Source organism: Siniperca chuatsi, linkage group LG4 (assembly GCF_020085105.1).
Source record: "Siniperca chuatsi isolate FFG_IHB_CAS linkage group LG4, ASM2008510v1, whole genome shotgun sequence".
Lineage (NCBI taxonomy): Eukaryota > Metazoa > Chordata > Actinopteri > Centrarchiformes > Sinipercidae > Siniperca > Siniperca chuatsi.
Genome location: NC_058045.1, coordinates 21,247,773 through 21,261,641, shown reverse-complemented (window position 1 = coordinate 21,261,641; position 13,869 = coordinate 21,247,773). Strand labels below are relative to the sequence as shown.

Sequence of the window (13,869 nt, the reverse complement as noted above, 5' to 3'; positions counted from 1 at the left end):
CTCTCATAGGATCACACTTAGAATTTATAGGAAGACTTTTTACATCTAAGAGCAATCATTATTGAGAAATGAGGCCCTGGTCAGAAACGTGAAGTCAGATCCTGTGCTCTGAATATCATGAAGAACTCAGGCATAGGTTTCAATATTTTATTCTCAGCTCAAACATCCAAGTACAACTTCAAGAAAGGCATTGCAAATGACTAAAAGCAGAAGCATATATTTCCTGAGGTACTGCATCTGATGATTGGCTTGCATGAAGTCTTGGTCTTCATTTCTTCTCAAGATGAATTTCTTTTTATAAAGTAGATGTGTGTGAGTTTCTGCACATAACATGGTTGTTGCCTGTAGTTACTTTATCACCTTCTCAGTTAAATAATATTCTAGTATTATAGGCCATAAAAAAAATCTTGACAAAAACAAAGCATCTTTGTCATCTTTTTATCTAAAATAATTTTTGCAAAACATTTTGTTATAATATCTGGTTATAAATATCTGGTATATTTAATACAACAAACAGCAGAATTAAATGAACAGATTAAATGAAGAACTTTCATGTTCACACTTTCAGTTTGTTAGGGACCACATATTTAAGACAGGTACAAAAAGCTGCGTTAGTGGATGAAAACAAAAGTTCCCACTGGAGACAGACCTCTTACTCTCAGTTTACCTTATTAAAGTCTGACAAGGGAAATATAATTGTATAGCACCTCTGTTTGACACCCAATTTAATTCTTTGCTGAAGTTTTATCAGCCCTGCTGTCATTAGGACTCTCAGTAGACATTGAAAGCTGTGACATTACTGCTCCCATTACTGCAAAAGGTGTGAGTCTCAGTTCTGCATGTTTTCAGATATCGTGCCAAATTATAGATGAATTTTAGACCAGAGCTATATTCTGCATGACATATTTTCCAAAGCATGCTACTTTATTGTGAGGATTTATTCATTGTTTTATCACTGATGAAGCATTTTTCTTGTCCAGCTCGACCCCTGTGGATGATGTGACACAGCGTATTATTTATGTAGCAGATCGTGAATTGTGTGTCATTACATAATGCTTAGAACACCTTCAAAAGCACTTCACTTAATTTCCTCTCAAAACCAACTGCATTGTTTAATTTTCTATGGTGAGAAATCTGTGCAGCAGGTAAACCATATCACCTGAGTCGTCTTAGAACAAGTGGTCAACCAAAAACCATACATTTGGACCCTGTGTAAGGCTATACATTTATCTCTCCCCGTGTTACGAAGCTTTGGTGTATCTCTACCTGTCAAGCAGCTTTGTTCTAGATAAGACTGGGCACTAAGAGATCAATCACATCTCCCAATGCCTGTGGAGACTAACATAAAAAGATATCCCATACTGAGCCCTGCACATAATAGATAATTGTACCCTGGAGAGCACGACCACAGCACAGAGCCTGGGCCTCCAGCTCATACCGGCTCTGTACTCAATATGCATTCCCTGTGAAGCAATTCGAGGGCCTGGAGATACCAGGTTGGTAGTGAAGGACAGTGGACTTAGTGAGTGTGCATGTGTCAAACCCTTAGGTGATGTATTTGGGGGACGGCCGTAGTCCACAGGGGTTGTGCAAATTTCTCCCCTGGTGAACTGCAGGGAAATTTCAGAGAGGAATGAGAGTCAGCTGATAAGTTTGGCCCATAGGGGACACAAATGACCTCTCCAGCATGCTATGGAGCTGCTGTGGATTGAGCTGAAGTGTCAGATAACAAGTATAGCCACTGCGGGTCTTCTACACATTCATGTAAAGAATTGGATGCATAGTGCATAAATCACATGAATTATTTTCTCTCTCTCCCTCCATTAATAGTCCCCCCTCTTTTCCCCAATTCTTCTTCCCTCCACTTCCCAGTCGCAAGTTCCATCCATCCTCCTCACATCCCTGTACCTTGTATCCCTCCATCCTTCTTCCCTACCTCCACAGTCAGCTTTGCATGAGAAGACAGGCTAATGTGGGCTATTTTACCCAATAGAAGCTATATGTCTGCGACTTGGTGAAATTGATTTTCCACACCAATAGCTTTCCTCTTCTTACACAACCTACCACTTCCATATGGCAGCCATTCATTTTTCATGCTCCCTCCTTCTCTCCGGGAGATAATCAGTAGGAAGCAGGGGCAAGGTGAGATTGCGAGGGCTACGATTTGACATGTATGACTGTGCGCGTGCATGCACGTGTGAGGGTTGTGTGCATGTGTGTACTTAAAGGGTGAGGGTGGGCTGGCTGTCAGCAGGACTCACAGGGGAAGGGTAAGAACCTTGTTGTTTGTGTCACACCTCCTGCTAGCTGTGGAATTGTTTTGATACAGAGGTCTCTCCTCTGCCCTCCCTTGGGGGCCCATAAACAGCTCACAACAACTCACACAGCAGCTGGAGCATGCAATGAAATTGATATGCTTAAATGTGTCTCTTCTTAGTACATGCCACTTCAGTCACTGCTGATAGGACCTTTTTTCAGACTGCTCAAGTATTCAGGAAGATAAATCAATCATAGCTCAAGTAGTTTAAATGTTTATGTCTGAAACCTTTTTGTTCGTGTCTGGGATTATGTGTGAGTCGGGGGGGATAGGAGGCTGGGTAACCTCAGTGTTCAAGGAAAAATTATTTGTCCTCTTCAGTACTGTACCATCTTTGTGGAAAGTTTAGAATTTGACCTGTATTTTATTTTTTAAAACAGTGTCAGTGTTATCTGGCTCATGTTTGATTGTCCAAAGACAAGCCATCAGCTGGCTCCAATTTTCCAGATTTCCATCCATCTCATGGAGGTTTCGAATTGCAATTCTCCTAATGTCAAGAAAACTAGGAATTCTATTAAATCTTGTGGCAGGCCAATTACAGGTGATGACCAAAGTCTGATGGTTTGACAGACGGCTGTCAACCCCTCTTTGTGTGATGAATATGTTTCTATTTGTTGACATGTTTTGTTGCGTGGGTGCAGATGCACAGTGCACGTCAGACTCCAACTGAAAAGTACAGTATATGGAGGATACTGTAAAGTAAGTTTTAGCAGATTTTTGATAAAAGAAACTTATTTAGGTACAATGTGTAAGATTTGGCCAGAATTTTTGTTTAAAAATGGACTAACATTATCAACAGAATGTGAAGTAATAGTTCTGACATTATGTCAAAGACATCTATGTATTGTGTTGCAGATATATCTACTGAAGTTAGCATTCTAACCAGCTTGACCCCGGCCATTCCTGTGTTGTAATATCACTATACTCACTATAGTAATTCACTGTAGCGTCCAGTCTGCCCTTGATCTTCCCTGTCTCTGACTGGGCAGACTGGGTGTGAAATCATCTAACAATAGTCTAACAATAGCCAAAGAAAACAGCTTACTAGTTCTATAGTTTGCTAACTAACTGAGCACTGATTCATTCGGCACTAACGTAAAAACATTTCTGTTAGTAAGATTTCATCTTGCTAAGTAGCAGAGAAATCATTTCAAATCTACACTGCTGTAATGTAAAATGTAATGCTGGCTGTAACTTACCGGATCACTAGAAGGAGAAAAATTTGACAACGGCATAGGATTCACTGTATACATGGAGGGGGTGGGGGGTGACAACAGGTGAAATGCTGCCCCCTATTTGTGCATGTGGGAAGGAATTACACATTGTACATTTAAGCCAAGCCCAGCATCCTGTAAACTGTAGCTGTTACAGTGCACTTCATAGTGACTGAGACATAGTTGGTCATTTCTTAGATTTAGAAGAAAAGTAATGATCCAGAAGAGCAGTTGATGTTAAGTGTTTTAGATTTTTACTGTGCATCTAAAGGACTTATAGGACCTGAGAATTCTGATACTTTGACTGACAGTATTTGGTGTGTTTGCAATTAGAACACACACTGTAACTGACCTGCAACCCACCAGATGAGGTGTCACTTTGGATTTTTGCAGTTCCTATGTGTGGTGGCTCAGTGGTAGCATTGTCTCCTCACAGTGAGAAGGTGCTGGGTTCTAGCGCTCACAACCTGTAAAAGCGTAAAAGAGATGCACATAGGATTATTTGGAAACTTTGGAAAGGTATGAATATTTGTCTGTCAATGTGTGTGTTCGCCCTGTGATGGACTGCTGAACCACCAATCATCTAGTACGTGCTTAGATAGTCTCCAGCCCCCAGTATAAAAAATAGATGGATGGATGAGTTTGGGGTTATAACTGCTAAACAGGCCTTACACAAAACTGATCTCATGTCCTTAATGGATGCTTACTAATTCCAAAAAGCCAGCCAGTAACTCAGATTCACTAATTCACACAGGCAAATGTGCAAATGCACATTCAAAAAAAAAAACAGACACACACACGCAGCCTCACTAAATAACAAATAAACATCTCGGATGTATCAGCGTGAAATCTCACACTTCAATCTGTAAAGCCATCTTAACTTTCTGTGCTGCACTGGAGCTGTCAGTTATTCAACCTGTGTTTATCCTTTCTTACCTCAGGGTCCAGCTCACAAATCAACACAATGTGTCTGACTTGACATGACAGCTCCAATAAAGTAGTTGGTGACAGGAATGAGGGGCTGGTTTAGCTGTAGCCCAGCTAATATAGTAAGGAGAAGAGACGTGTCTGGCACCTTTGTTCCATTGTTTCAGTGCCGAATGAGTCCTGATTTGCTCTGCCTGTCAGTCTGTCCCCTTCCTCTTTTTTTCTTCTTTCATTTCTCTGTTTCTTTCTTTGTACACACACACACACACTTTATCTATCTTTGTTTCTTTTTGTCGCTCCTCCTCTCACCAAAACAGCCGTTCAATACCAGGGATCTGATCTTCTAAGCAGAGAGTGAGCGAGTTGTGTTGTGAGATGTTAGATGATAAAGCAGGCAGCCTGCGGGCCTCATCATTTAGTCTAATTGATTCTCTTAATTGTCTTAGGAAGACCAGAAAGTTCCTGCCTTTTTCTCCCTGTCTGTCTTTCAGCATGTTAATCATGCCGTTTGTGGCTGATGCTCGTCTGCGGTGAGTTAAAACCATCTGACGCAAATTCCAATTCATGTCTGGACCCCCAGACACATCGAGTAGATGTGAAATCCATTTTGATGAGAGGAGCTTAAAAAGAACGAGGAGAAGCAATAAAAAACAGATTTGCCGGGTGTGAACTGCTCAAGAGATGACGTCCTTGCGTAAGACTGTGTGATTGCTCATCCTTCTGCCTGAGCAAGCTAACACATGCAGCCATAGCTAAAAAGTCTTTGATAAAATTTACTTTCATATTCCTTTCAAAGTTCACCTTTTTGTTGTTGTGTGAATTAAAATATCATTCAGTTGTTGCCTCGAAAGAAAGGTTAAAAAAAAACAAAGACCAACACTAAGAGGAGGCAAGGACAAGCTGGACTGTGTGAACTATGGCTTGTTTTCAAAAATTTCAACAGTCCCTGCTGACCCTCTTAACACAGTCTTGATGCTTAATGGCACTCTTGTCTTCCCGTTTCTTTTTTTCAGCAAGGGTCCCTGATTGTTGCCCCTCTCAGGCTGTTGTGATTGGATCAGGACCCAGTGGCTAATGGGTAATGATTAGCAGAGGCCTGGCTAACCAGTCAGAGACAGTTAATTAGCGCCATTGCTTTCCCATCATCCTGTGTTGAGGACTTGTTGGGTTCTACCCGTCCGTGTCTTCACCAGGCCTCACGTCATCCCTCTCATTAGCAGGCTGGAGTGGCAGGACAATCACGCAGAGCACTGGTCCAAGCCGGAGATGCTTGTATACACACACACACACACAAACTGTACACACATTCTTGTACACTCAGGGTCTCACGTGTAATAATACACTCACACTCACAGGCACAATCAGTCCATCACTTCAGTGCCTCTCCTCTCTCTCTGTCTTTCACACACACACACACACACACAAACACACACACACACACACAAGGCCTGGCCTGGTCCCAGGAGTCCTTTCATGGCCGGTGATTGTCATTCACAGCTGGCTGTATGACCTTGATAGGGATAACAGAAGCACCACTGAGGGATGCTACTGCATACACACACGCACACTGGAGTTGAAATCCTCTCTCATTCTCCCTAAAAAAACACAAGGATATGGGGAGTGTGTGTGTATGTGTGTGTATATGTATACAGAATTTGCATGATAATGATTCAGTGTGATGATGTTTTCTTTGGGCCATCTTACACTTTCTTTGGCAGACTTTACTTTGCACAGCAGATTTTTCTCTTGATTTTCACACACACACACACACACACACACACACACACACACACACACACACACACACTCAAGTGAATTTTTTCACTCATGTAAAGTTACATAACACGTTTTCTGAGAAGATGTCTTTAAGTGTACATATTTGTAAATACCTGTGTTGCTTTTCCACAGGTTTTTGTTTGTTGCCCTCCTGACACCTGACAGGAACACAGAGGTGGAGGAGGTGTTATTGAGGTTTAAATACACACAAGCCAACACACATAAACATGCGCACTCAGGTGCCGATCCATTGTTTTGGTGCTCATTCTCTCGATGTGCTCGGAGGTGTTTGGTGTTGCGGCGCTGCGCCACACCTCCTGTCATCTTCTCGCAGTATCACGAGCCCCACAGTCTTTCATGTCTGCTCGACTGGTAATGAGAGCTGATAGAAAGAGGTGAGATTCTCCCATCAGTCCTCCCACACACACAGAGGGAGACAGACTCAGTGGAGACAAAGCCACTGGGTGCACATTTCTATGCCAGCATGTGTGCAAGTCGGAGAGTGTGTGTATGTGCGGTGCAGATTATCACACTTCTCCCCCGTGGAGACGTCTCCTAATCACACTAAACTTCTCCTGACTCTTCAGCTGAAGTTCCTGTGTCTTTATCAGCGATCTCTCTCTCTTCTGCACTCTCTACTTCTTCCTCTCTCACTTTCTCTCTCCTTCTGCATCCTCACCCCCCTCCCTGTACGTCCGTTCTTGTTTTTCCTCCACTCCCTCCGTGTCTCTCCAAGTTTGACGGCAAGCCATCTGTGAATCAAACTAATGTTGCACCTCATTCTTTTTTTTTTTCGGTTTTCTTCATCTGACCCAGTTTGTCACTCTCAGCAGGTGCTGGCTGGCTCTGTGATTACTTCTTTGAAATATCTCTGTCCTGAATGACAGCTATTGTACCTGTGTGAGTGTGTGAGTGTGTGCGTGTGTGTGCATAGGTTTTTTATATCAGTGTTTATGTCCTCACAAGGATAGAAAGATGAGGAAAATATACAATGATAGACTTACTGTGATGATTAGGGGTTTCTAACACAACTTGTAGAGAGAGAAAGCCCCCTTGATATTACTGCAGTTAAAACAAAAATCTCTCAGATTACAAAGAAAAGAACTAGGCTAAGAAAGATGTAGAGGAGGGTGAGAAGTGAAAAGGGGAAGAAGACTGATAAGGCAAGAGCAGGAGAGGACGGAAGAGAGGAGATATTTTTAGTATATGGGTATCATCCACAAATAACTGACTTGTGCTGTGTTTTTTTTACACTTTTTGACATTTCTCGCTCTCATCATTTGGTATGACAAACAAAAAGAGCAGAGGGAGAGGGCGCAAGAGGATACAGTATAGAGAAGTGGAAAATGATGAAAGGAGAATGAGAAATGGATGCCTAGTGGAAGAGCAAAGATGGACAAGTAACAAGTGGGGCCCGAGAGCGAAAGGGAATAGCGGGAAAAGATGAAGCGGGACATCGAGATAAATGGTAGAGAGTTTTGGAGGGGCTATAAGGGCTTGAGCTTCGTCTGGCATAGGCTTGTAACACTGCAGTCTCATCTCCTATGCTCTTTCAAGTGGGGAGTAGAAAGGCCTTCATTTGAGCTGCCATCCCATAGAAGCGCGTTCTCATTAAAGGTGACCTTATGGCAACCCTCTGATCAGTGCAGGAGGACCATTTAGATCCTTGACACACAGCGACAGTGCAGAGGCCCTGATGGATGTCATAATGGTGACAACCCTGTGTGTGTTTATGTGGGTGCAGCATACACTGGCAATTGAAAATGATTTTGATGTTCTATGTGTGTTTAGATGCATTGTTGTGGTGTTAGCTCTGTACTCGAGCACATTGGACATGAAATGATGTAAACATGATAATGAGGTTAAAGTGCTGACTTTCAGCTTCGAGTTGAGGGAGTTCACATCCAGATGGGGGAACAGTGTAGTAATATCAAAAACCTTAAAGCTGAAAGTCAGTACTAACATACTGTCTGCACTGTACACAACGCTTAAGGGCAAATCTTCATTCTCAAAATACTTTTAAATGTCAGTTATAATCAACAAATTTGTGATTTTGTTTCGTTTCAAAGAAATTGTTTGACATTTTGGGAAATACCCATAGTTGCTTTTTTGCCAAGAGTTAGATAACAAAATTGATACCACTTTCTTTTCTGTGCAGTAAATATTAAGCTGAAGCCGGCAACCACTTAAAAACCCTAAAACACGTTTTTGTAAAGGTTAAACAAACAAAATATGACATGGCAATAAGTGAGCTTTGGAGTAGCTTTTAGGCAGATTTTCTCACTAGTTGTTTTCCACTTTCTCCAGTCTTTATGCTAAGCATACTGGCTTCTGCCTCCAGCTACATATTTACTGTACAGACATGAAAGTGGTATTAATCTTCTCATCTAACTCTCAGCAAGACAGTTAGACAGATAAGTTTATTTCCAAAAAGGCAAAGTATTTCTTTAAAGAATGTACATTGTGTTCTTCTGAACCACTTAATCATCTATCCCTTTGCAGAAAATCAAGGTTTTTAAGTGGAGTTGTCAGTAGACCTTTTGACATGTCATTGCAGGAAAAGCACAGGTGCATTTAATAACATTAATGATGGCTACGCTCCACTTAGGAGAGGTCCTGGTATTGTGCGTGGTGGCTCACTGTGATATGTTACTGGGACGCTTATAGTCTACCTGCGATTTTCCTAAAAAAGAATTGTGTCTGCAGTGAAAAGGTCTGTATGCTGTGACCTATCTGTCTGTAGGCATTGTGTTATAAAGTACAAAACTTTGTAAAGTTTGTCTACACATCAAGTTTTGGCATTTTTGATATATTATTTTTATCATGTTTTTATGACATGTTATTGTTGTTAATCTGACATGCTTTTTTTTGTGTGTTTCTTTTTTTTTTAACCTGCCTGTTCCTGTTGCTGGGGTATCTGTGGATGCTTCTGGCTGCGGCAGTCTCATGTGAGTACATCTATTCAAAAAGTTCCTGGGTCAGATCACTCCTCTCTGAGAGAATAGGACTAACTTGGCAGCACTTCTCAAAAACATCACTACTGTATGAGGCCATTTCAGAGTGTTTGGCTCTAAATCTTCCTCACATGGCCTAACGACAAAAACGATAATCTACATAACATTCACACTTAATTATTAAGAAATTGATTTTTATATTTATTTAACTGTTCCACTTTCCTTATCTAAAAGGAATCCTACTATGCATGCACAAGTGGTCACAGCAGGACGCCAATGCTCAGGGAGATGATGCTAACTCTTATTTTACATGGGATGAATTTGCCAACTGAATGAAATGAAATCAAAGTCTTGTCTGATATACATTTTTAATTGCTAGCTATCAGGGATTTGCATCACCATTCAAGGCGCAGTAAGCTCCTTTTTGCTCAAATGTATATCAACAAATTCTAATAAAAAGTGTTTTTCTGGGCTTCGAAAAAGGAACAAAAATAGAAGCAGTAATTCACTAATTCTTTGCTTCAGGGAATAGGCTGACTCAGAATTAAATGTGAAAAGCGTCGAACTGTTTGGGTTGTTGATGTGTATGTATGTGTGTGTGTGTGTCTGCAGGTGATTTCAGCAGAGAAGTCAGGGAACCATATCTTCCGACTGACAGGCCCCGGTGCTGACCAGGATCCCAAAGGTGTCTTCACTATTGACATGGACACAGGAGATGTGTCAGTCAGCCGCTCACTGGACCGGGAGGCCATTGACTCCTACCAGGTCAGTGTGTGTGTGGGTGCCTTTGTTAGATCTGGTGCTTATTGTGTTTTTGTGTATATGTCCTTTTCTCTCCTTTCTGTCCACCTCTTTTACTCTTTTCCCTCTCTGGATCCTGGACACATTTATTGTTTCCTTGTCAGTTTCAGTGTTCACTGATTATTTCCTTTTCAACTCAGTCAAGTTATTCATGAGAATTTGTAGTTCAAACAGAATTTACTTTGATGGCTCTCTTTCAGATTTAGCACAAGTTCTGCATACTGGCAGATGGTAAAAGAACTGAACAGTGAGGGGCTGGCTTTGTGAAAGAGCACTTTGATTTTGTAACCCAACTAGACATATACTGTATATGAGTGTTATTTGGGAATGGATGGGCTTCGGATGTTGTCAAGGCTGAATTGATGCTATCAGTTAGAAGTTGGTCGTTTCCTCTGCGATAAAAGACCATCAACTTTTTAAGTCAGTCAGTTGATCATATCCTGTTTTCTGAAACCAGTTGTGAGTGCTGGTGTTCAGCTGGATGCAAGCTGTTGATAAGCTAACTGGCTTTTGTATAAACTCAGAAATAATTCACTCTGTAAATACCAACAGATGTGAGAGGAGAGCAGGCAGGAGAGGAACAGAGAGGAAGGCTGAGAGGAGCAAACACAAATTCACCAAAATTCTTTTGTCTCTGGTATCATTTCTTACTATTACATGCATGGCGTAACCAGGACATTGGGTTTCAGTCGTTACGGTCTGATTCGGGTTGTTTACAAGCACCTTTGACACCTAGTAACTGAGCATCCCTGAATATGGAAAGAAATGATGATCCAGTAACAGAAGCAGTATTTCTTACTGCAATGGCCTCTGTTGGCACCACACTGTGCCCATAACACTGTGAAGATGTGGGTTTATGCAGGTGTTGGAAAGCAAATGTAATAGGAATAACATGTTAACATGCCACATTACGACATGGCAATGAGCCAGGTGTGAGCCATGAGTATGAGCTAAACTTGGTAAATCTGAGTTTTGACATGTATGTTCATTGAACCAAAACCAGGTTACTGAAGTAAATGTAGCCAATGAGAAGGGTGACCTAGGCCCAGCAGGGTAGTCAAGCTTTGGTTTTCTCCACATGCGGTGTGGATGAGCCTGTTAAGAGTGATGCTCAACATTTAAAGTTGTGGAGAGGGTGGTGTCTTTTTCTCTAGAACTTTCCAAAACCAAAAACACAAGAGCAAAAGTGTAAAGAATGGGTTAAACAATGTGTTTATCTGCTCTACCGTAAGCTGCAATTTTCTGGCTGCTACCACTTCCAGTAGTACCCAAGCATTATTTCCAAGGCAGGAACACAGAGAGGGTGCTCGTCCGGCAGGTCAGGGGGAGAGAAAAAGTCACAGAACGCATTAAAAATCCACAGTGCCTGGAGCACATTGGACAACGCCTAGATGCTAGCTGTAAAAACAAAACTAAACAAAACTGCCATCGCAAACAAAGCATTATTTATTTACATTTATTCATCAGAGCACTCAAAATCAGGCTGTTTCTCTCTCTCTCTTTCTCATTGACTGTCCCTTCACTTCCCTGTCGTTTCCCTTATGTCTGTGGATCGCTGCTGCAATGGGGAGGAAATGAAAGTTCTATTTACAACCACGAAAAGCAAGCAGGCTAAGAAACCAAACTAAGTGATGCGTTCTGTCTGTCTGTCTGTCTGTCCATCGATCTCCTCCGCTCCGTTTACTACGGACAGTGCCGCACTGCCTAATTTAGCCATAATCATTTCTCTATTTCACAGCACAAACGCCCACTTGCTTAGCTGTGGGGCTTACAGTAATCATATGTCAAAATATTTAGACACCAAAAAGAATTAAACCACTTGCCAGCATACATTGCATTTACTGGTATACTGTACATCACAATTTAAGCCCCGGTTATGTTAGAACAAGTCAGAACAATCTAATATTACAGTTTTCCCAGTCATTCTTATAATAATAGCATTATCTAGCTTCACACTGCAATACAAAAAGGAATGCTGTGTCTTCTACATGGATCATCAGCTGGTGAGGATGCTGACTGTCTGGAACATGCAGCTTTAGCCTCAGTCATTTAGCATAATATCATGTATGTCTGTATGTGCAAATTTAAGACCCCTTTTACAACATTACAAACAACTCACTGAGCTAACCTTAGTTTAATTACCTAAAAAAGCAGCCAGTTTTCATTTCAGCCGGCAAAATTAAAGCTCACTAGCTAGCGATGAAAAACCTGCTTTTGTTTGCTACTGTGTGAAATTACTAAGAAAAATAAATAAATTAAGAATTTTGGGTTGTAAATTTGCCACTGTTATCATTGTAAACTGCATTTGTGCTGTACGAGAACAGACAGAACAGAATGATTGACAGGCGTAGCAACAGTAACTAAGGGGGCCAGGGCTTAGCCAACGGTCAATAGGTGAAAGAGGTTGTGCGATTAAAGGCACTGCACACATACACAGGTGTGTTCAATTCCTCAAGATGATTAGACTTTAGACTTTAAGTCAGGTGTTGGTGTGGAGTGGAGCTATACTGCGAATTGCATGATGTCACCAAAATCTATGGATTAATAAGAATTAATAAATTGTAAATTGTCCCACCGTAACAGGTGAAACAAAGCTCACAGGTGAGTGAAGGAGATCAAAAGATCAAGCGGTGTAATCAGGCAGCATACATGAAGACACTTGTGTGTGTGGACTATGGTTCTGTAGGGACTATAAAAAAAGTTGGGTCATGCTGTGACATCAAATTAGCCTCTTGGTCAACATTGAGATTGCTATGGTAGCGTGGCTCTTTGTTGGTCCATCAAGAGGAACGTTTAGAAAAACATAACCTTGTTTATATTCTTAAGACAGATCTTTCTAAATTCACTTATTTCAACTAAGCTGTAAATTTTGTGCCTCGTTCAAGTACACTCTGTCAGCATTGCTGCTATAATTTACAAAACAAAGATTATGGACACACACATAGAGATAGCTAAACAAGCACACAACTTCAAAGCAACCACGCTTGTCTAATAGTTTTTCTGCTAACCTCAAAGTGTAGTGACATCTCAGGAAAATAAAGTTGGGTCCTTGTTGGCTTCAACAAAAGTTGGTACATAAAACTCTGGGGAAGAAGACAAAGAGAGAATTGGAAAAGAGGACAGCGAAGAAGAGAGAAGAGCATGAGGAGAAGAAGAGAATGAGGGTCTGGGGAAGATTTTACTATGTTCAGTAAAAGTTTAGCTCAGCACATATAGCATTTATGTATATATATATATATATATATATATATATATATATATATATATATATATATATATATATATATATATATATATATATATATATATATATATATATATATATATAAAGACACAATGACTGAGCTGAATCAAATGGGGGAGTGAGATTAAGAGAAAAAAGTGAAGAGAAAAATGGTGGCAAGAATATGGAATAATAGGAGACATCTGGAGAGCTTGAAACAAAAACCTGCACACAGACAGACCTGACAGATTTGTAAATTTCTGAATAATATCAGAATATTATCCATTGATTAATATAATTTTAAACTGTTGGATTGTCACTTACTTATTATGATACAAGAGCTCATGACCTGAAAGACAACATTATCCAAACACAATATATATACACACTTGGCTAGCAAGTCTATTAAGGATTATTTATTAGAACAGCTACCCGCAGATTTTATTATTACTGAGTACATTACCTGCCCAAAAGTAGCTGATTCAACTTCCCTTATCTTCATTTACGTAGTTGTTTCCACAGCATGAAGGTTTCTGCATCAGTGTTTTTACATGGAAGATTGTGTTGGAGCTTGTTATTTGTTGGCAAAAATCGCTATCCACTACTTGCATTTTGCTGTTGATTTCAATATGCGACACTACAGTACAAGAATGATGG

General features: G+C 40.7%; 1 protein-coding gene across 1 annotated transcript in view; it reads left to right on the top strand.

Moving 5' to 3' along the window:
* Window positions 1–13,869, top strand: part of cdh13 (cadherin 13, H-cadherin (heart)) — a 344,376-nt gene that overhangs the window by 129,902 nt on the left and 200,605 nt on the right. The window contains exons 5-6 of the mRNA XM_044193744.1: window positions 9,177–9,182; window positions 9,801–9,953. Coding sequence (XP_044049679.1) covers window positions 9,177–9,182; window positions 9,801–9,953 — 159 coding nt within the window. The remainder of the gene's footprint in view (window positions 1–9,176; window positions 9,183–9,800; window positions 9,954–13,869) is intronic.